The 24,181-nt window shown below is 43.4% G+C and overlaps 1 protein-coding gene across 6 annotated transcripts in view; it reads left to right on the top strand.

Annotated features, from left to right (window-relative positions):
• The window catches only part of LOC128691998 (anoctamin-7-like), a 639,071-nt gene that overhangs the window by 308,418 nt on the left and 306,472 nt on the right, over window positions 1–24,181 (top strand). For 5 of the 6 annotated variants that reach the window (XM_070079874.1, XM_070079896.1, XM_070079890.1 and 2 more), the window contains exon 1: window positions 19,505–19,635. Coding sequence is in view for 1 of the 6 variants with exons in the window: in XM_070079897.1 (XP_069935998.1) it covers window positions 19,456–19,635 (180 nt within the window). In the remaining 5 variants the exon portion in view is untranslated. Of the gene's footprint in view, window positions 1–18,840; window positions 19,636–24,181 lie in introns of those variants that run through there. The other variant, XM_070079897.1, reaches the window with a different exon arrangement.

The raw sequence follows: 24,181 nt of genomic DNA, 5'->3' as shown, positions 1-24,181 counted from the left end.
AGGTCTGGTGTGGTCTTCAAGATCAGGTCTGGTGTGGTCTTCAAGATCAGGTCTAGTGTGGTCTTCAAAATCAGGTCTGATGTGGTCTTCAAGATCAGGCCTGATGTGGTCTTCAAGATCAGGTCTGATGTGGTCTTCAAGACCAGGTCTGGTGTGATTTTCAAGATCAGGTCTGGTGTGGTCTTCAAGATCAGGTCTGGTGTGGTCTTCAAGATCAGGTCTAATGTAGTCTTCAAGATCAGGCCTGATGTGGTCTTCAAGATCAGGTCTGGTGTCGTCTTCAAGATCAGGTCTGGTGTGAATTTCAAGATCAGGTCTGGTGTGCTCTTCAAGATCAGCTCTGGTGTGCTCTTCAAGATCAGGTCTGATGTGGTCTTCAACATCAGGCCTGATGTGGTCTTCAAGTTCAGGTCTGGTGTGGTCTTCAAGATCAGGTTTTGTGTGGACTTCAAGATTAGGTCTGGTGGGGACTTCAAGATCAGGTCGGGTGTGGATTTCACAATCAGGTCTTGTGTGGTTTTCAAGATCAGGTTTGGTGTGGACTTCAAGACCAGGTCTGGTGAGGTCTTCAAGATCAGGTCTCATTTAGATTATGCTGCACAGTTTTGGTCACCTTATTACAGAATGGATATAAATTCTCTGGAAAATGTACAAAGGAGGATGACAAAGTTGATCCCATGTATCAGAAACCTTCCCTATGAGGATAGACTAAGGGCCCTGAATCTGCACTCTCTAGAAAGACGTAGAATTAGGGGGGATATGATTGAGGTGTATAAATGGAAGACAGGAATAAATAAAGGGGATGTAAATAGTGTGCTGAAAATATCTAGCCTAGACAGGACTCGCAGCAATGGTTTTAAGTTGGAAAAATTCAGATTCAGGAAGGATATAGGAAAGTACTGGTTTGGTAATAGAGTTGTGGATGAGTGGAACAAACTCCCAAGTACCGTTATAGAGGCCAGAACGTTGTGTAGCTTTAAAAATAGGTTGGATAAATACATGAGTGGATGTGGGTGGGTGTGAGTTAGACCTGATAGCTTGTGCTACCAGGTCGGTTGCCGTGTTCCTCCCTTAAGTCAATGTGACCTCACCTGACTAGGTTGGGTGCATTGGCTTAAGCCGGTAGGAGACTTGGACCTGCCTCGCATGGGCCAGTAGGCCTTCTGCAGTGTTCCTTCGTTCTTATGTTCTTATGTTCTTATGTGGCCTTCAAGATCAGGTCTGATGTGGTCTTCAAGATCAGGTCTCGTGTGATCATCAAGATCAGGTCTGGTTTGGACTTCAAGATCAGGTCTGGTGTGGTCTTCAAGATCAGGTCTGATGTGGTCTTCAAGATCATTCTTGATGTGTTCTTCAAAATCAGGGCTGATGTGGTCTTCAAGATCAGGTCTCGTGTGATCTTCAAGATCAGGTCTGGTGTGGTCTTCAAGTTCAGGTCTGGTGTGGTCTTCAAGATCAGGTCTGATGTGGTCTTCAAGATCAGGCCTGATGTGGTCTTCAAGTTCAGGTCTGGTGTGGTCTTCACAATCAGGTCTGGTGTGGACTTCAAGTTCAGGTCTGGTGTGGTCTTCAAGATCAGGTCTGGTGTGATCTTCAAGACCAGGTCTGGTGTGATCTCCAAGATCAGGTCTCGTGTGGACTTCAAGATCAGATCAGGTGTGGACTTCACAATCAGGTCTTGTGTGGTCTTCAAGATTAGGTCTGGTGTGGACTTTACAATCAGGTCTTGTGTGGTCTTCAAGATCAGGTCTGGTGTGGATTTCAAGACCAGGTCTGGTGTGGTCTTCAAGATCAGGTCTGATGTCTTCAAGATAGGTCTGATGTGGTCTTCAAGATCAGGTCTTGTGTGATCTTCAAGATCAGGTCTGGTGTGGTCTTCAGAATCAGGTCTGGTGTGGTCTTCAAAATCAGGTCTGATGTGGTCTTCAAGTTCAGGTCTGATGTGGTCTTCAAGATCAGGTCTGATGTGGTCTTCAAGACCAGGTCTGGTGTGATTTTCAAGATCAGGTCTGGTGTGGACTTCAAGACCAGGTCTGGTGTGGACTTCAAGATCAGATCTGGTGTGATCTTCAAGATCAAGTCTGATGTGGTCTTCAAGATCAGGTCTGGTGTGGTCTTCAAGATCAGGTCAGGTGTGGTCTTCAAAATCAGGTCTGGTGTGGTCTTCAAGATCAGGTCTGGTGTGGATTTTACAATCAGGTCTGGTGTGGTCTTCACAATCAGGTATGGTGTGGTCTTCACAATCAGGTCTGGTGCGGTCTTCACAATCAGGTCTGGTGTGGTCTTCACAATCAGGTCTGGTGTGGTCTTCACAATCAGGTCTGGTGTGGTCTTCACAATCAGGTCTGGTGTGGTTTTCACAATCAGGACTGGTGCGGTCTTCACAATCAGGTCTGGTGTGGTCTTCACAATCATGTCTGGTGTGGCCTTCACAATCAGGTCTGATGTGGTCTTCACAATCAGGTTTGTTGTGGTCTTCACAATCAGGTCTGGTGTGGTCTTCACAATCAGGTCTGGTGTGGTCTTCACAATCAGGTCTGGTATGGTCTTCACAATCAGGTCTGGTGTGGTCTTCACAATCAGGTCTGGTGTGGTCTTCACAATCAGGTCTGGTGTGGTCTTCACAATCAGGTCTGGTGTGGTCTTCACAATCAGGTCTTGTGTGGTCTTCAGAATCAGGACTGGTGTGGTCTTCAGAATCAGGTCTGGTGTGGTCTTCACAATCAGGTCCGGTGTGGTCTTCACAATCAGGTCTGGTGTGGTGTTCACAATCAGGTCTGGTGTGGTCTTCACAATCAGGTTTGTTGTGGTCTTCACAATCAGGTCTGGTGTGGTCTTCACAATCAGGTGTGGTGTGGTCTTCACAATCAGGTCTTGTGTGGTCTTCAGAATCAGGTCTGGTGTGGTCTTCAGAATCAGGTCCGGTGTGGTCTTCACAATCAGGTCTGGTGTGGTCTTCACAATCAGGTCTGGTGTGGTCTTCACAATCAGGTCTGGTGTGGTCTTCACAATCAGGTGTGGTGTGCTCTTCACAAACAGGTCTGGTGTGGTCTTCACAATCAGGTCTTGTGTGGTCTTCACAATCAGGTCTGGTGTGGACTTTACAATCAGGTCTTGTGTGGTCTTCAAGATCAGGTCTGGTGTGGACTTCAAGACAATGTCTGGTGTGGTCTTCAAGATCAGGTCTGATGTCTTCAAGATCAGGTCTGATGTGGTCTTCAAGATCAGGTCTGGTGTGATCTTCAAGATCAGGTCTGATGTGGTCTTCAAGATCAGGTCTATTGTGGTCTTCACAATCAGGTCTGATGTGGTCTTAAAGATCAGGTCAGATGTGGTCTTCAAGATCAGGTTTGATGTGGTCTTCAAGACCAGGTCTGGTGTGATTTTCAAGATCAGGTCTGGTGTGGACTTCAAGCTCAGGTCTAGTGTGGACTTCAAGATCAGGTCTGGTGTGATCTTGAAGATCAAATCTGGTGTGGTCTTCAAGATCAGGTCTGGTGTGGTCTTCACAATCAGGTCTGGTGTGGTCTTCAAGATCAGGTCTGCTGTGGTCTTCAAGATCAGGTCTGGTGTGGATTTCACAATCAGGTCTGGTGTGGTCTTCACAATCAGGTCTGGTGTGGTCTTCACAATCAGGACTGGTGCGGTCTTCACAATCAGGTCTGGTGTGGTCTTCACAATCAGGTCTGGTGTGGCCTTCACAATCAGGTCTGGTGTGGTCTTCACAATCAGGTCTGATGTGGTCTTCACAATCAGGTTTGTTGTGGTCTTCACAATCAGGTCTGGTGTGATCTTCACAATCAGGTCCGGTGTGGTCTTCACAATCAGGTCTGGTGTGATCTTCACAATCAGGTCTGGTGTAGTCTTCACAAATAGGTCTGGTGTGGTCTTCACAATCAAGTCTGGTGTGGTCTTCACAATCAGGTCTGGTGTGGTCTTCACAATCAGGTCTGGTGTGGTCTTCACAATCAGGTCTGGTGTGGTCTTCACAGTCAGGTCTGGTGTAGTCTTCACAATCATGGTCTTCACAATCAGGTCTGGTATGGTCTTCACAATCAGGTCTGGTGTGGTCTTCACAATCAGGTCTGGTGTGGTCTTCACAATCAGGTTTGGAGTGGTCTTCACAATCAGGTCTGGTGTGGTCTTCACAATCAGGTCTGGTGTGGTCTTCAAAATCAGGTCTTTTTGGTCTTCACAATCAGGTTTGGTGTGGTCTTCACAATCAGGTCTGGTTTGGTCTTCACAATCAGGTCTGGTGTGGTCTTCACAATCAGGTCTGGTGTGGTCTTCACAATCAGGTCTGGTGTGGACTTCACAATCAGGTCTGGTGTGGTCTTCACAGTCAGGTCTGGTGTGGTCTTCAAGATCAGGTCTTGTGTGGTCTTCACAATCAGGTCTGGTGTATTCTTCACAATCAGGTCTGGTGTGGTCTTCAAGAACAGGTCTGATGTGGCCTTGAAGATCAGGTATGATGTATTCTTCAAGATCAAGTCTGGTGTGATCTTCAAGATCAGGTCTGGTTTGGACTTCAAGATCAGGTCTGGTGTGGTCTTCAAGACCAGGTCTGATGTGGTCTTCAAGATCAGGCCTGAGGTGGTATTCAAAATCAGGTCTGATATAGTCTTCAAGTTCAGGTCTGGTGTGGTCTTCAAGATCAGGCCTGATGTGGTCTTCAAGTTCAGGTCTGGTGTGGTCTTCAAGATCAGGTCTGGTGTGGACTTTAAGATCAGGTCTTGTGTGGTCTTCAAGATCAGGTCTGGTGTGATGCTCAAGACCAGGTCTGGTGTGATCTTCAAGATCAGGTCTGGTGTGGACTTCAAGATCAGGTCTGGTGTGAACTTCACAATCAGGTCTTGTGTGGTCTTCAAGACCAGGTCTGGTGTGGACTTCAAGATCAGGTCTGGTGTGGACTTCACAATCAGGTCTTGTGTGGTCTTCAAGATCAGGTCTGGTGTGGACTTCAAGATCAGGCCTGATGTGTTCTTCAAGATCAAGCCTGATGTGGTCTTCAAGATCAGGTCTGATGTGGTCTTCAAGACCAGGTCTGGTGTGATTTTCAAGATCCGGGCTGGTGTGGTCTTCAAGATCAGGTCTGGTGTGGTCTTCAAGATCAGGTCTAATTTAGTCTTCAAGATCAGGCCTGATGTGGTCTTCAAGATCAGGTCTGGTGTAGTCTTCAAGATCAGGTCTTTTGTGATTTTCAAGATCAGGACTGGTGTGCTCTTCAAGATCAGGTCTGGTGTGGTCTTCAAGATCAGGTCTGATGTCTTCAAGATCAGGTCTGGTGTGGTCTTCAAGATCAGGTCTGGTGTGGTCTTCAAGATCAGGTCTAGTGTGGTCTTCAAGATCAGGCCTGATGTGGTCTTCAAGATCAGGCCTGATGTGGTCTTCAAGATCAGGTCTGATGTGGTCTTCAAGACCAGATCTGGTGTGATTTTCAAGATCAGGTCTGGTGTTGTCTTCAAGATCAGGTCTGGTGTGGTCTTCAAGATCAGGTCTAATTTAGTCTTCAAGATCAGGCCTGATGTGGTCTTCAAGATCAGGTCTGGTGTAGTCTTCAAGATCAGGTCTGGTGTGATTTTCAAGATCAGGACTGGTGTGCTCTTCAAGATCAGGTCTGGTGTGGTCTTCAAGCTCAGGTCTGATGTGGTCTTCAAGATCAGGCCTGATGTGGTCTTCAAGTTCAGGTCTGGTGTGGTCTTCAAGATCAGGTCTTGTGAGGACTTCAAGATTAGGTCTGGTGGGGACTTCAAGATCAGGTCGGGTGTGGAATTCACAATCAGGTCTTGTGTGGTCTTCAAGATCAGGTTTGGTGTGGACTTCAAGACCAGGTCTGGTGTGGCCTTCAAGATCAGATCTGATGTGGCCTTCAAGATCAGGTCTAATGTGGTCTTCAAGATCAGGTCTCGTGTGATCTTCAAGATCAGGTCTTGTGTGGACTTCAAGATTAGGTCTGGTGGGGACTTCAAGATCAGGTCTGATGTGGTCTTCAAGATCAGGTCTGATGTGGTCTTCAAGATCATTTTTTTTTTTTTTACACAGGGTTTGACAACGTTAAGGATCCCTAGCTTTATTCTTGATGTGGTCTTCAAAATCAGGGCTGATGTGGTCTTCAAGATCAGGTCTCGTGTGATCTTCAAGATCAGGTCTGGTGTGGTCTTCAAGTTCAGGTCTGGTGTGGTCTTCAAGATCAGGCCTGATGTGGTCTTCAAGTTCAGGTCTGGTGTGGTCTTCACAATCAGGTCTGGTGTGGACTTCAAGTTCAGTTCTGGTGTGGTCTTCAATATCAGTTCTGGTGTGATCTTCAAGACCAGGTCTGGTGTGATCTTCAAGATCAGGTCTGGTGTGGACTTCAAGATCAGGTCTGGTGTGGACTTCAACATCAGGTCTTGTGTGGTCTTTAAGATCAGATCTGGTGTGGACTTTACAATCAGGTCTTGTGTGGTCTTCAAGATCAGGTCTGGTGTGGACTTCAAGACCAGGTCTGGTGTGGTCTTCAAGATCAGGTCTGATGTCTTTAAGATCAGGTCTGAGGTGGTCCTCAAGATCAGGTCTGGTGTGATCTTCAAGATCAGGTCTGGTGAGGTCTTCAGAATCAGGTCTGGTGTGGTCTTCACAATCAGGTCTGGTGTGGTCTTCAAGATCGGGTCTGGTGTGGATTTCACAATCAGGTCTGGTGTGGTCTTCACAATCAGGTCTGGTGTGGTCTTCAAGACCAGGTCTGGTGTGATTTTCAAGATCATGTCTGGTATGGACTTCAAGATCAGGTCTGGTGTGGACTTCAAGATCAGGTCTGGTGTGGTCTTCAAGATCAAGTCTGGTGTGGTCTTCAAGATCAGGTCTGGTGTGGTCTTCAAGATCAAGTCTGGTGTGGACTTCAAGATCAGGTCTCGTGTGATCTTCAAGATCAAGTTTGGTGTGGTCTTCAAGATCAGGTCTGGTGTGGTCTTCAAAATCAGGTCTGGTGTGGTCTTCAAGATCAGGTCTGGTGTGGACTTCACAATCAGGTCTGGTGTGGTCTTCACAATCAGGTCTGGTGTGGTCTTCACAATCAGGTCTGGTGTGGTCTTCACAATCAGGTCTGGTGTGGTCTTCACAATCAGGTCTGGCGTGGTCTTCACAATCAGGTCTGGTGTGGTCTTCACAATCAGGTCTTGTTTGGTCTTCACAATCAGAACTGGTGCGGTCTTCACAATCAGGTTTGGTGTGGTCTTCACAATCAGGTCTGGTGTGGCCTTCACAATCAGGTCTGGTGTGGTGTTCACAATCAGTCTGATGTGGTCTTCACAATCAGGTCTAGTGTGGTCTTCATAATCAGGTATGGTGTAGTCTTCACAATCAGGTCTTGTGTGGTCTTCAGAATCAGGTCTGGTGTGGTCTTCAGAATCAAGTCTGGTGTGCTCTTCACAATCAGGTCTGGTGTGGTCTTCACAATCAGGTCTGGTGTGGTCTTCACAATTAGGTCTGGTGTGGTCTTCACAATCAGGTCTTGTGTGGTCTTCACAATCAGGTCTGGTATGGTCTTCACAATCAGGTCTTGTGTGGTCTTCAAGATCAGGTCTGGTGTGGACTTCAAGATCAGGTCTGATGTCTTCAAGATCAGGTCTGATGTGGTCTTCAAGATCAGGTCTGGTGTGGTCTTCACAATCAGGTCTGGTGTGGTCTTCAAGATCAGGTCTAGTGTGGTCTTCACAATCATGTCTGATGTGGTCTTAAAGATCAGGTCTGATGTGGTCTTCAAGACCAGGTCTGGTGTGATTTTCAAGATCAGGTCTGGTGTGGACTTCAAGATCAGGTCTGGTGTGGTCTTCAAGACCAGGTCTGGTGTGATTTTCAAGATCAGGTCTGGTGTGGACTTCAAGATCAGGTCTGGTGTGATGTTCAAGATCAAGTCTGATGTGGTCTTCAAGATCAGGTCTGGTGTGGTCTTCAAGATCAGGTCTGGTGTGGTCTTCAAGATCAGGTCTGGTGTGGTCTTCAAGATCAGGTCTGGTGTGGATTTCACAATCAGGTCTGGTGTGGTCTTCACAATCAGGTCTGGTGTGGTCTTCACAATCAGGTCTGGTGCGGTCTTCACAATCAAGTCTGGTGTGGTCTTCACAATCAGGTCTGGTGTGGTCTTCACAATCAGGACTGGTGCGGTCTTCACAATCAGGTCTGGTGTGGTCTTCACAATCAGGTCTGGTGTGGCCTTCACAATCAGGTCTGGTGTGGTCTTCACAATCAGGACTGGTGCGGTCTTCACAATCAGGTCTGGTGTGGTCTTCACAATCAGGTCTGGTGTGGCCTTCACAATCAGGTCTGGAGTGGTCTTCACAATCAGGTCTGATGTGGTCTTCACAATCAGGTTTGTTGTAGTCTTCACAATCAGGTCTGGTGTGGTCTTTACATTCAGGTCTGGTGTGGTCTTCACAATCAGGTCTGGTGTGGTCTTCACAATCAGGTCTGGTGTAGTCTTCACAATCAGGTCTTGTGTGGTCTTCAGAATCAGGTCTGGTGTGGTCTTCAGAATCAGGTCTGGTGTGGTCTTCACAATCAGGTCTGGTGTGGTCTTCACAATCAGGTCTGGTGTTGGCTTCACAATCAGGTCTGGTGTGGTCTTCACAATCAGGTCTGGTGTGGTCTTCACAATCAGGTCTGGTGTGGTCTTCACAATCAGGTCTGGTGTGGTCTTCACAATCAGGTCTGTTGTGGTCTTCACAATCAGGTCTGGTGTGGTCTTCACAATCAGGTCTGGTGTGGTCTTCACAATCAGGTCTGGTGTGGTCTTCACGATCAGGTCTGGTGTGGTCTTCACAATCAGGTCTGATGTGGTCTTCACAATCAGGTTTGTTGTGATCTTCACAATCAGGTCTTGTGTGGTCTTCACAATCAGGTCTGGTGTGGTCTTCACAATCAGGTCTGGTGTGGTCTTCACTATCAGGTCTGGTGTGGTCTTGACGGCCACTTTTCTTTATATTTTCAATATAATTGAAACAGCAATAAATGATAAGTGTTTTCGTTTTTGATATCCGCACCATCCACACCATTCAATATTTATCTGCCGCGGGATATAATCACCGAATGGTTTATGTTTCTCAGATTATTTATGCAATGAGTTTAGTTCAGTTCCTATTTTAAGGATTAAAGTATTCTTGACTATTGGTTATCTAGTTACATGATAAATTTCGCATCCTGTTGAACAACTTTGTCTTCGTGGAGACACGAAGGTGTCTCCAACAACGTCTTCTCCTTCAACGGAGACTACTTCAGGCATAACTAGAGTGGGTGTAGCATGCCCACTCTCACCAGTGTTATCTGATTTATGGTCTTCAGGTTCTGGGTTCGATTCCCAGAGAAGGTAGAAACATTGGGCGTATTTCTTTACACCGGTTGTCTATGTTCCCTATCAGTAAAATGGGTACCTGGGAGTTAGTGGACTGGTTTGGGACAAAACTGACCTAATTTGGGGGAAATGCTCTACATAACAAGCGGCTTTCTATGTAGTAGTATGTCATTGATATCAGCTATGTTCTGTATTCCTTGTACATGTACTTGTAGAAATAAAGATATTATTATTATTATTATTATTATTATTATTATTATTATTATTATTATTATTATTATTATTATTATTATTATTTTTATTATTATTATTATTACATATGGAACACCTTGAATAACAACCTGCCATTCCTGGATGTTCTGGGTATTAAACACGACCGACGTCTGCAACTCACAGATAGCGGACACAAACGGTCAATTACATCACTCCTCACTTATATAAAGTCAGTCAGTTTTACATGTTTTCCTAAGAGCCCTGAGAACATGCAGCGCCGACCTCCTGAACCAAGGGAAACAAATAGTCACAACAATTTTACGAACTTGACCATCCAGATTTGATTATACAATTAAGCCTTAAAGAAGCGTACACAAGCTGCTTTAAAACTAATAACTCAACTAAACAAATATAAGATACCTGAGCAGCATAATAAGTCATATTTTTACATCAAATGATTTCTGAGAAAAAAAATACTTTAATGGGCTTGCACTTTTCTACCCAAATAAATTATGCAGCTGTTTTTTCTAAAAATCACAAAAAAATCAAATGAGACACTAAGAATACACCAGTCCAGTGCAAATACTACAGGTTAGTGAACATAGGAGAAACTGGCCGGGATCTTGGGACTTAATAATTAGGCTCCGCTCAGTGGACTGCGGTCAAGAAAGTTTAACATTATTCCAACACCTTAACAATTCACACTACACAGTCGACTGGGATGGCGCTAATATCATTAACAATATGGAAGGTCATCTGGTGGCTAGAGCTCTCGCTTCACACACGGAGGGCCCGGGTTCAATTCCCGGCGAGGTGGAAACATTTCGACGCGTTTCCTTACACCTGTTGTCCTGTTCATCTAGCAGCAAATAGGTACCTGGGTGTTAGTCGACTGGTGTGGGTCGCATCCTGGGAACAAAATTGAGGACCCCAATGGAAATAAGTTAGACAGTCCTCGATGACGCACTGACTTTCTTGGGTTATCCTGGATGGCTAACCCTCCGGGGTTAAAAATCCGAACGAAATCTTATCTTAAGTGACTCTTTTTGAAGCCATAACCAACTTGAACACTGAGAATGGAAATTTCAGACAAGATATTATTACCAAATATGAACTCACAGAACACATCCTAGTACCAAGTTTAATTATGCATTAATACAGCAATGGTTCAGATACCCCTCACAAAATAACACCCTTCAATATCTGAGTGTGAAGGACAGGGCCAGCCTATCAGCCTACCATGGTAGGCCGGTCTTTTACTCAAAGTATTTTACACCCCACAACAATTACGCAGGAACTCTCACACTACCAAATTAGTATAATTGAGGTTAACATGAGAGGTCATTTGAACACTTTCATGACCTTAAAACATTGGCCTATTATGAAAGGTCATCCTACACCTTGAGAACTCAAGGAATACCTCCCCGTCAACTTGACACTCAAGGAACACCTCCCCGTCAACTTGACACTCAAGGAACACCTCCTCGTCAGCTTGACACTCAAGGAACACCTCCCCGTCAACTTGACACTCAAGGAACACCTCCCCGTCAACTTGACACTCCACTAAACAGATGGGGAACCACCAACTCTTCCTGCTATACTATAATTATCTGGTTTCTATCGTCATTCTTCTCTCTCTCGTTCGGGCCAAAGCAGCATGGGTTCGACTCCTTGGCTAGTCGCAGTGTTGTTATTGATATATATATATATATATATATATATATATATATATATATATATATATATATATATATATATATATATATATATATATATATATATATATATATATATATATATATATATATATATATATATATATATATATATATATATATATATATAAACAGGTGGTATCAGAATATGCAAAACAACCACTGAAAGATTAGTGAAATTCCAAGCGCTTTCGTGACTTGATAATGTGAGAAGTCACGAAAACGCTTGGAACTTCACTATTCTTTCACAGTGGTTGTTTTGCAAATATATATATATATATACACTTTGTGCACTTAAAAAGAAGGATGGAGGAATTCGGCCAATTGCAGTAGGCAACACGTTACGCCGCCTCGTATCCAAAGCTGCTGTCCGAAGTATTCGTGCACAGGCAGCCATGATGCTTCAACCAAACCAGCTTGGCTTTGGGGTCTCTCAAGGAAGTGAAGCAGCGGTTCATGCAACAAGGGCAGTGGAACCAAGCTACACTTCCAGTCAGACTAGGAGGCATTGGTGTCCGCAAGTCATCACAGATTGCGTTACCTGCTTTTCTGTTCTCGTGTATTGCATCCAGAGAGCTTGTAGCAGCGATTCTCTCTGAACATCTTAGGGACAAGATTGGAGTCCAGGACCAAAAATTCATTGACGGAGCAATGATCTGGGATAATCTAACGGGCTCTGAAACCAGACCTGCTCCCCCCAACAACTACAAACGATCGCACTGGGATGGTCCAATAGTGGAAAATATAGCCTCAACAATGCTTCAGAGTGTGACAGGGAAGGATAGAGCCTGCCTCCTGGCAGTGAAAGCCCCTCATGCTGGGGACTTTCTGCTCGCTGTTCCCAACTCCAGCCTTGGCACACGCCTCGACCCACAGACCATCCGCATCGGTGTTGCCCTTCGACTTGCCGCCCCTATTCTCGCCGAACACAGGTGTATTTGTGGCAGTGAAGCAGCAGATCGATTCGGGTACCATGGTCTTGTGTGCCGTAAATCCGAGGGAAAGATTGCAAGACATGAGGAGGTTAATAACATTATCAAGAGGAGCCTCACAACAGCTGGATGCCCAGCAGTAAGGGAACCACCCCAACTATGCAGATCTGATGGCAGCCAGAAGCGTCCAGATGGTATCACCCTTCAAGCCTGGACAGATGGGAAGCAGGTGGTGTGGGACTATACATGTGCATCTACCTTGGCTGATACCTATCTCCAATACACCAGGGAGGAAGGAGGGGCAGCTGCCAGCTTCAGGGAGTCCCAAAAGTCTAGAAAATATGGAGAACTTGCCCATCATTATATGTTTGTTCCCATAGGCTCAGAGACCCTTGGCTCATGGGGAAAGAGTGCATCTAAATTCCTTAAGGAGCTGGGAAAAAGACTCATCAGGGTAACTAGGGATCCCAGGGCAGCTAGTTTTCTGTTCCAGCGGCTCAGTGCGGCTGTTCAAAGGGGTAATGCCTGCTGTATTTTGGGCACACGCCCCAGCTCTGAGGAGCTGGATGAGATTTTCGCCTTATAATCGGTGATGCACACGTAACATGTACCTAATATGCCACCTTTATTTTAACAATGTATCTCTGAAATCTTCTGTACCATATTATATATATATATATATATATATATATATATATATATATATATATATATATATATATATATATATATATATATATATATATATATATATATATATATATATATATATATATATATATATATATATATATATATATATATATATATATATATATATATATATTTTTTTTATTTTATTATTATCACACCGGCCGATTCCCACCAAGGCAGGGTGGCCCGAAAAAGAAAAACTTTCACCATCATTCACTCCATCACTGTCTTACCAGAAGGGTGCTTTACACTACAGTTTTTAAACTGCAACATTAACACCCCTCCTTCAGAGTGCAGGCACTGTACTTCCCATCTCCAGGACTCAAGTCCGGCCTGCCGGTTTCCCTGAATCCCTTCATAAATGTTACTTTGCTCACACTCCAACAGCACGTCAAGTATTAAAAACCATTTGTCTCCATTCACTCCTATCAAACACGCTCACGCATGCCTGCTGGAAGTCCAAGCCCCTCGCACACAAAACCTCCTTTACCCCCTCCCTCCAACCCTTCCTAGGCCGACCCCTACCCCGCCTTCCTTCCACTACAGACTGATACACTCTTGAAGTCATTCTGTTTCGCTCCATTCTCTCTACATGTCCGAACCACCTCAACAACCCTTCCTCAGCCCTCTGGACAACAGTTTTGGTAATCCCGCACCTCCTCCTAACTTCCAAACTACGAATTCTCTGCATTATATTCACACCACACATTGCCCTCAGACATGACATCTCCACTGCCTCCAGCCTTCTCCTCGCTGCAACATTCATCACCCACGCTTCACACCCATATAAGAGCGTTGGTAAAACTATACTCTCATACATTCCCCTCTTTGCCTCCAAGGACAAAGTTCTTTGTCTCCACAGACTCCTAAGTGCACCACTCACTCTTTTTCCCTCATCAATTCTATGATTCACCTCATCTTTCATAGACCCATCCGCTGACACGTCCACTCCCAAATATCTGAATACGTTCACCTCCTCCATACTCTCTCCCTCCAATCTGATATTCAATCTTTCATCACCTAATCTTTTTGTTATCCTCATAACCTTACTCTTTCCTGTATTCACCTTTAATTTTCTTCTTTTGCACACCCTACCAAATTCATCCACCAATCTCTGCAACTTCTCTTCAGAATCTCCCAAGAGCACAGTGTCATCAGCAAAGAGCAGCTGTGACAACTCCCACTTTGTGTGTGATTCTTTATCTTTTAACTCCACGCCTCTTGCCAAGACCCTCGCATTTACTTCTCTTACAACCCCATCTATAAATATATTAAACAACCACGGTGACATCACACATCCTTGTCTAAGGCCTACTTTTACTGGGAAAAAATTTCCCTCTTTCCTACATACTCTAACTTGAGCCTCACTATCCTCGTAAAAACTCTTCACTGCTTTCAGTAACCTACCTCCTACACCATACACTTGCAACATCTGCCACATTGCCCCCCTATCCACCCTGTCATACGCCTTTTCCAAATCCATAAATGCCACAAAGACCTCTTTAGCCTTATCTAAATACTGTTCACTTATATGTTTCACTGTAAACACCTGGTCCACACACCCCCTACCTTTCCTAAAGCCTCCTTGTTCATCTGCTATCCTATTCTCCGTCTTACTCTTAATTCTTTCAATTATAACTCTACCATACACTTTACCAGGTACACTCAACAGACTTATCCCCCTATAATTTTTGCACTCTCTTTTATCCCCTTTGCCTTTATACAAAGGAACTATGCATGCTCTCTGCCAATCCCTAGGTACCTTACCCTCTTCCATACATTTATTAAATAATTGCACCAACCACTCCAAAACTATATCCCCACCTGCTTTTAACATTTCTATCTTTATCCCATCAATCCCGGCTGCCTTACCCCCTTTCATTTTACCTACTGCCTCACGAACTTCCCCCACACTCACAACTGGCTCTTCCTCACTCCTACAAGATGTTATTCCTCCTTGCCCTATACACGAAATCACAGCTTCCCTATCTTCATCAACATTTAACAATTCCTCAAAATATTCCTTCCATCTTCCCAATACCTCTAACTCTCCATTTAATAACTCTCCTCTCCTATTTTTAACTGACAAATCCATTTGTTCTCTAGGCTTTCTTAACTTGTTAATCTCACTCCAAAACTTTTTCTTATTTTCAACAAAATTTGTTGATAACATCTCACCCACTCTCTCATTTGCTCTCTTTTTACATTGCTTCACCACTCTCTTAACTTCTCTCTTTTTCTCCATATACTCTTCCCTCCTTGCATCACTTCTACTTTGTAAAAACTTCTCATATGCTAACTTTTTCTCCCTTACTACTATCTTTACATCATCATTCCACCAATCGCTCCTCTTCCCTCCTGCACCCACTTTCCTGTAACCACAAACTTCTGCTGAACACTCTAACACTACATTTTTAAACCTACCCCATACCTCTTCGACCCCATTGCCTATGCTCTCATTAGCCCATCTATCCTCCAATAGCTGTTTATATCTTACCCTAACTGCCTCCTCTTTTAGTTTATAAACCTTCACCTCTCTCTTCCCTGATGCTTCTATTCTCCTTGTATCCCATCTACCTTTTACTCTCAGTGTAGCTACAACTAGAAAGTGATCTGATATATCTGTGGCCCCTCTATAAACATGTACATCCTGAAGTCTACTCAACAGTCTTTTATCTACCAATACATAATCCAACAAACTACTGTCATTTCGCCCTACATCATATCGTGTATACTTATTTATCCTCTTTTTCTTAAAATATGTATTACCTATAACTAAACCCCTTTCTATACAAAGTTCAATCAAAGGGCTCCCATTATCATTTACACCTGGCACCCCAAACTTACCTACCACACCCTCTCTAAAAGTTTCTCCTACTTTAGCATTCAAGTCCCCTACCACAATTACTCTCTCACTTGGTTCAAAGGCTCCTATACATTCACTTAACATCTCCCAAAATCTCTCTCTCTCCTCTGCATTCCTCTCTTCTCCAGGTGCATACACGCTTATTATGACCCACTTCTCGCATCCAACCTTTACTTTAATCCACATAATTCTTGAATTTACACATTCATATTCTCTTTTCTCCTTCCATAACTGATCACTTAACATTACTGCTACCCCTTCCTTTGCTCTAACTCTCTCAGATACTCCAGATTTAATCCCATTTATTTCCCCCCACTGAAACTCTCCTACCCCCTTCAGCTTTGTTTCGCTTAGGGCCAGGACATCCAACTTCTTTTCATTCATAACATCAGCAATCATCTGTTTCTTGTCATCCGCACTGCATCCACGCACATTTAAGCAACCCAGTTTTATAAATATATATATATATATATATATATATATATATATATATATATATATATATATATATATATATATATATATATATATATGTCGTGCCGAATATGTAAAACTGGTCAATTAGCAAGAACTCATTTAAAATTAAGTCCTTTCTAAAATTTTCTCTTATACGTTTAAAGATATATTTTTTTCATTAATGTTGATGTAAAAATTTATAATTTTGCACCAAAAGGACCTTAGAAAACTTACCTAACCTTATTATAACAAGAACAATTTATTTTAGCCTAACCTAACTATATATATTTTAGATTTGTTTACAATAATTTAATGCAAAACACAGTGAAATATATTTTTTTCGTTAGGTTCAGAATGATTTTGGCGAAATATATATATATATATATATATATATATATATATATATATATATATATATATATATATATATATATATATATATATATATATATATATATATATATATATATATATATATATATATATATATATATATATACATATATATATATATATATATATATATATATATATATATATATATATATATATATATATATATATGTGTGTGTGTGTGTGTGTGTGTGTGTGTGTGTGTGTGTGTGTGTGTGTACTCACCTAGTTGTACTCACCTAGTTGAGGTTGCGGGGGTCGAGTCCGAGCTCCTGGCCCCGCCTCTTCACTGATCGCTACTAGGTCACTCTCCCTGAGCCGTGAGCTTTATCGTACCTCTGCTTAAAGCTATGTATGGATCCTGCCTCCACTACATCGCTTCCCAAACTATTCCACTTACTGACTACTCTGTGGCTGAAGAAATACTTCCTAACATCCCTGTGATTCATCTGTGTCTTTAGCTTCCAACTGTGTCCCCTTGTTACTGTGTCCAATCTCTGGAACATCCTGTTTTTGTCCACCTTGTCAATTCCTCTCAGTATTTTGTATGTCGTTATCATGTCCCCCCTATCTCTCCTGTCCTCCAGTGTCGTCAGGTTGATTTCCCTTAACCTCTCCTCGTAGGACATACCTCTTAGCTCTGGGACTAGTCTTGTTGCAAACCTTTGCACTTTCTCTAGTTTCTTTACGTGCTTGGCTAGGTGTGGGTTCCAAACTGGTGCCGCATACTCCAATATGGGCCTAACGTATACGGTGTACAGGGTCCTGAACGATTCCTTATTAAGATGTCGGAATGCTGTTCTGAGGTTTGCTAGGCGCCCATATGCTGCAGCAGTTATTTGGTTGATGTGCGCTTCAGGAGATGTGCCTGGTGTTATACTCACCCCAAGATCTTTTTCCTTGAGTGAGGTTTGTAGTCTCTGACCCCCTAGACTGTACTCCGTTTGCGGCCTTCTTTGCCCTTCCCCAATCTTCATGACTTTGCACTTGGTGGGATTGAACTCCAGGAGCCAATTGCTGGACCAGTTCTGCAGCCTGTCCAGATCCCTTTGTAGTTCTGCCTGGTCTTCGATCGAGTGTATTCTTCTCATCAACTTCACGTCATCTGCAAACAGGGACACCTCAGAGTCTATTCCTTCCGTCATGTCGTTCACAAATACCAGAAACAGCACTGGTCCTAGGACTGACCCCTGCGGGACCCCGCTGGTCACAGGTGCCCACTCTGACACCTCGCCACGTACCATGACTCGCTGCTGTCTTCCTGACAAGTATTCCCTGATCCATTGTAGTGCCTTCCCTGTTATCCCTGCTTGGTCCTCCAGTTTTTGCACCAATCTCTTGTGTGGAACTGTGTCAAACGCCTTCTTGCAGTCCAAGAAAATGCAATCCACCCACCCCTCTCTCTCTTGTCTTACTGCTGTCACCATGTCATAGAACTCCAGTAGGTTTGTGACACAGGATTTCCCGTCCCTGAAACCATGCTGGCTGCTGTTGATGAGATCATTCCTTTCTAGGTGTTCCACCACTCTTCTCCTGATAATCTTCTCCATGATTTTGCATACTATACATGTCAGTGACACTGGTCTGTAGTTTAATGCTTCATGTCTGTCTCCTTTTTTAAAGATTGGGACTACATTTGCTGTCTTCCATGCCTCAGGCAATCTCCCTGTTTCGATAGATGTATTGAATATTGTTGTTAGGGGTACACATAGCGCCTCTGCTCCCTCTCTCAATACCCATGGGGAGATGTTATCTGGCCCCATTGCCTTTGAGGTATCTAGCTCACTCAGAAGCCTCTTCACTTCTTCCTCGGTTGTGTGCACTGTGTCCAGCACTTGGTGGTGTGCCCCACCTCTCCGTCTTTCTGGAGTCCCTTCTGTCTCCTCTGTGAACACTTCTTTGAATCTCTTGTTGAGTTCTTCACATACTTCCCGGTCATTTCCTGTTGTCTCTCCTCCTTCCTTCCTTAGCCTGATTACCTGGTCCTTGACTGTTGTTTTCCTCCTGATGTGGCTGTACAACAGTTTCGGGTCAGATTTGGCTTTCGCTGCTATGTCATTTTCATATTGTCTTTGGGCCTCCCTTCTTATCTGTGCATGTGTGTTTGTGTGTGTGTGTGTGTGTGTGTGTGTGTATTATAAATGTGTGAATGTGCATATAAAATGGAAAAATCTCATTAATTTTAGAAAACTGTGGAAGTCTTCATTGTTTACACCCTTAACTAATACAACAAATTCTTGTTTCCAGACAGTGATTTGTGATGCTTCTGCGACTTGCTAGAAGGCGCTGGCACATTGAGCTCATTAGTGATCGACTTCAGCGTTGAGCACTGTGTGTAGAAGGTACAGAAATCGTCGTCTTCAAAAGTCATGATTATATTCACATGTAGAAGTATCCCCCGGAAAGGCAGTCCAAGCCATGGACCCCGAGTGAACCCAGCAAATAATTCAGGCATTCCACGAGTGACCACGGCAAAAGTTTCATGCGTTCCACGAGTGACCTCGGCAAATGGACTATGCCTTCAGAGCTTCGCAAGGTCTCTGAATGCCGTAACAATTCTGAGACAACTACTTCAATAATGGAGCGTTGAGCTGATGCAGTTTCAGTGTCAACTTACAGAGACGACCTTCCTCGTGATATCTTAGATCATGCGTTGTGTCGCTTTAACTGCAGCAATTAAAGACATTCTCTTTAAGCCTGAGTAGTCAGTCACTTGGACCATATAGTGAGAATGAAGCCCCCGTCGCTCACACCAGTATCACCGTACAGGTGAGAGAGTCAACACCTCGTTGAAAAAAAACTATTGCGGTTCCTTCTTTCGGGGAACTGATTGCCCTATATTTTCTAAATAAGATTAAAAAAATGCCTTTCGGAAGTCGGCAGAGCGAACGCTACGAGCTAAACGGGACCGGGCAGCTTCAACGTGATCGTACCTACGGTAGTATCGTAAGAGATCACACTTACGGCAGCATCGGCAGCTACTCCAATGTCGACCCTGAGGCTCACTGCAACTTTATTAATGAGGACGACCTCGACTTTCAGGTGAGTTGCTGTCATTTTTATAAGACGGTGTATCATACCAACAGGGTGGGTCAGTGTCTATTTGGTGCAGACTATATAAACTAAATAGTGTAGATCTTAATATTACTGATTGCGAAAAGGATTTAGGAGTTCTGGTTAGCAGTAATCTAAAACCAAGACAACAGTGCATTAGTGTTCGCAAGAAGCATAAGTAATAGAAATCCTCAGGTTGTTCTTCAACTCTATATATCATTGGTTAGGCCTCATTTAGATTATGCGGCACAGTTCTGGTCATCGTATTACAGAATGGATATAAATGCTCTGGAAAACGTACAGAGGAGGATAACAAAGTTGATCCCATGTATCAGAAATCTTCCCTATGAGGATAGACTGAGGGCCCTGAATCTGCACTCTCTAGAAAGGCGTAGAATTAAGGGGGCTATGATCGAGGTGTATAAATGGAAAACAGGAATAAATAAAGGGGGTGTAAATAGCGTGCTAAAAATATCTATCTAGACAGGACTCGCAGAAATGGCTTTAAGCTGGAAAAAATCAGATTCAGGAAGGATATAGGAAAGCACTGGTTTGGTAATAGAGTTGTGGATGAGTGGAACAAACTCCCGAGTACCGTCATAGAAGCTAAGACGTTGTGTAGCTTTAAAAATATGTTAGATAAATACATGAGTGGATGTGGGTGGGTGTGACTTGGACCTGACTAGCTGGTGCTACTGGGTCAGAAGCCGTGCTCCTTCCTTAAGTGGAAGTAACCTGACTGGGTGGGCCATTGGTCTAAGCCGGGGGTTGACATGGACCTGCCCCGCATGGGCCAGTAGGCCTGCTGCAGTGATACTTCTTTCTTATGTTCTTATATTTCTTAATACCATTCACCTCAGTGCAGAAACACACCATTCTCTATTAGACAGAATACTGCCAGACTGGTATGGTGTCCACAAAAATGAGCTATATCGATTCCTTCTTCTGATAGGTTCCATTGCTAGCGTGTACTAAGCACTTCTACTTTCTGCATTGATAGCTCAAGGTTCCTGAATGACTAAGTGAGGATGTTTCAAAGTCTTAGATTTTGGTGGTTCATAAAGATCAGGTGCCCCGTGGCCTGGTGGCTAAAGCTCTCGTTTCACATGGCGAGGGTCCGGGTTCGATTCCCGGAGAGAGTAGAAACATTAAGCGTGTTTCTTTACACCGGTTGTCAGTTTTCCCCATCAGTAAAATGGGTACCTAGGAGTTAGTCGATTGGTGTGGGTCGCATCCTGGGACAAAATTGACCTAATTTGCCAGAAATGCTCTGGATAACAAACGGGTTTTTGTATATAGTAGTATGTCATTGATGTCAGCAAGGCCTTGTAGTGGTAGAAATAAAGATATTATTATTATTATTATTATTATTATTATTATTATTATTATTATTATTATTATTATTATTATTATTATTATTATTATTATTATTATTTTTATTATTATTATTATTATTGTTATTATTATTATTATTATTATTATTATTATTATTATTATTATTATTATTATTATTATTATTATTATTATTATTATTATTATTATTATTATTATTATTATTATTATTATTATTATTATTATTATTATTATTATTATTATTATTATTATTATTATTATTATTATTATTATTATTATTATTACCATCACGTTCAGTGTCATAACAGCTAGAACAGATACAGGAGTGTCGACACAGGTTTAAATTATTTTTTTCGTTGATCATGTGGTGTACATTTGCCCTGTTCAGGCATCCTTTTCTGTTCATGTTAATCTGAAATGGAGTTCATATAACAGAGTACAAGAAATCGAAGGTAAATAGGGATATGTGTATGTGTGTGTGGCAGAGAAATGTAATTCGATCAAAATGCACAAAGTGAAGAGCAACCTTCTGTAAATATATCTGAACATTGGGACGACCAGAACACAACTGGTACTCTACGACTCTTCCTGACAAGCAGACATAATGCCTATGTTTCATGTTGACGCAAGTAAGCAGACACCCGCATGGCTTTCCTCAGAGCTGCACTTAAGTTTACACATGCAAAACAGAACAACATATGTTTCCAACATGTTACGTGATGGGTTAATTCTGAGTTCTTATTCGGTTTACGGAAATTTATTGCAGCCCAGTGTAAAGTATAAAGTTATTTATTGATGAGGAATGGTGCTTATGAGGCTGGAACTGGAAGTGTAACTGACGCTACAACATGTAACTGACGCTACAACATGTAACTGACGCTACAACATGTAACTGACGCTACAACATGTAACTGACGCTACAACATGTAACTGACGCTACAACATGTAACTGAAGCTACAACATGTAACTGACGCTACAACATGTAACTGACGCTACAACATGTAACTGACGCTACAACATGTAACTGACGCTACAACATGTAACTGACGCTACAACATGTAACTGCTACAACATGTAACTGACGCTACAACATGTAACTGACGCTACAACATGTAACTGACGCTACAACATGTAACTGACGCTACAACATGTAACTGACGCTACAACATGTAACTGACGCTACAACATGTAACTGACGCTACAACATGTAACTGACGCTACAACATGTAACTGACGCTACAACATGTAACTGACGCTACAACATGTAACTGACGCTACAACATGTAACTGACTGAAGCTACAACATGTAACTGACGCTACAACATGTAACTGACGCTACAACATGTAACTGACGCTACAACATGTAACTGACGCTACAACATGTAACTGAAGCTACAACATGTAACTGACGCTACAACATGTAACTGACGCTACAACATGTAACTGACGCTACAACATGTAACTGACGCTACAACATGTAACTGACGCTACAACATGTAACTGACGCTACAACATGTAACTGACGCTACAACATGTAACTGACGCTACAACATGTAACTGACGCTACAACATGTAACTGACGCTACAACATGTAACTGACGCTACAACATGTAACTGACGCTACAACATGTAACTGACGCTACAACATGTAACTGACTGCTACAACATGTAACTGACGCTACAACATGTAACTGACGCTACACACATGCTAACTGTAACGCTACAACATGTAACTGACGCTACAACATGTAACTGACGCTACAACATGTAACTGACGCTACAACATGTAACTGACGCTACAACATGTAACTGACGCTACAACATGTAACTGACGCTACAACATGTAACTGACGCTACACGAAGCGAGGAAGTAGGAAGCAGTAGATAACGACAAGTTAGAGAAAGATCTCATGTTTAACTTTGTGAAAAGTAAGATAAAAGTTAAAAATAAAACATAGAGTGATAACGTCAGCAACAGTATTGATGTGGAGAACATGTGGGAGGTACTGAAGAGGAGGACATGTGGGAGGTACTGAAGAGGAGGACATGTGGGAGGTACTGAAGAGGAGGACATGTGGGAGGTACTGAAGAGGAGGACATGTGGGAGGTACTGAAGAGGAGGAGGACATATGGGAGGTACTGAAGAGGAGGACATGTGGGAGGTACTGAAGAGGAGAACATGTGGGAGGTACTGAAGAGGAGGACATGTGGGAGGTACTGAAGAGGAGGACATGTGGGAGGTACTGAAGAGGAGAACATGTGGGAGGTACTGAAGAGGAGGACATGTGGGAGGTACTGAAGAGGAGGACATGTGGGAGGTACTGAAGAGGAGAACATGTGGGAGGTACTGAAGAGGAGACATGTGGGAGGTACTGAAGAGGAGGACATGTGGGAGGTACTGAAGAGGAGGACATGTGGGAGGTACTGAAGAGGAAAACATGTGGGAGGTACTGAAGAGGAGAACATGTGGGAGGTACTGAAGAGGAGGACATGTGGGAGGTACTGAGGAGAAGAGGACATGTGGGAGGTACTGAAGAGGAGGACATGTGGGAGGTACTGAAGAGGAGGACATGTGGGAGGTACTGAGTGGGAGGTACTGAAGAGGAGAACATGTGGGAGGTACTGAAGAGGAGAACATGTGGGAGGTACTGAAGAGGAGGACATGTGGGAGGACTGAAGAGGAGGACATGTGGGAGGTACTGTGGGAGGTACTGAAGAGGAGAACATGTGGGAGGTACTGAAGAGGAGGACATGTGGGAGGTATGTGGGAGGTACTGAAGAGGAGAACATGTGGGATGTACTGAAGAGGAGAACATGTGTGAGGTACTGAAGAGGAGGACATGTGGGAGGTACTGAAGAGGAGGACATGTGGGAGGTACTGAAGAGGAGGACATGTGGGAGGTACTGAAGAGGAGGACATGTGGGAGGTACTGAAGAGGAGGACATGTGGGAGGTACTGAACAAGACTGAAGAGGAGACATGTGGGAGGTGCTGAAGAGGAGGACATGTGGGAGGTACTGAAGAGGAGGACATGTGGGAGGTACTGAAGAGGAGGACATGTGGGAGGTACTGAAGAGGAGAACATGTGGGAGGTACTGAAGAGGAGGACATGTGGGAGGTACTGAAGAGGAGAGAACATGTGGGAGGTACTGAAGAGGAGAACATGTGGGAGGTACTGAA

The sequence above is a fragment of the Cherax quadricarinatus genome, chromosome 6, assembly GCF_038502225.1.
Source record: "Cherax quadricarinatus isolate ZL_2023a chromosome 6, ASM3850222v1, whole genome shotgun sequence".
Lineage (NCBI taxonomy): Eukaryota > Metazoa > Arthropoda > Malacostraca > Decapoda > Parastacidae > Cherax > Cherax quadricarinatus.
The sequence above is the reverse complement of the archived record's forward strand: the minus strand, read 5'-3'. Positions and strand labels throughout refer to the sequence as shown.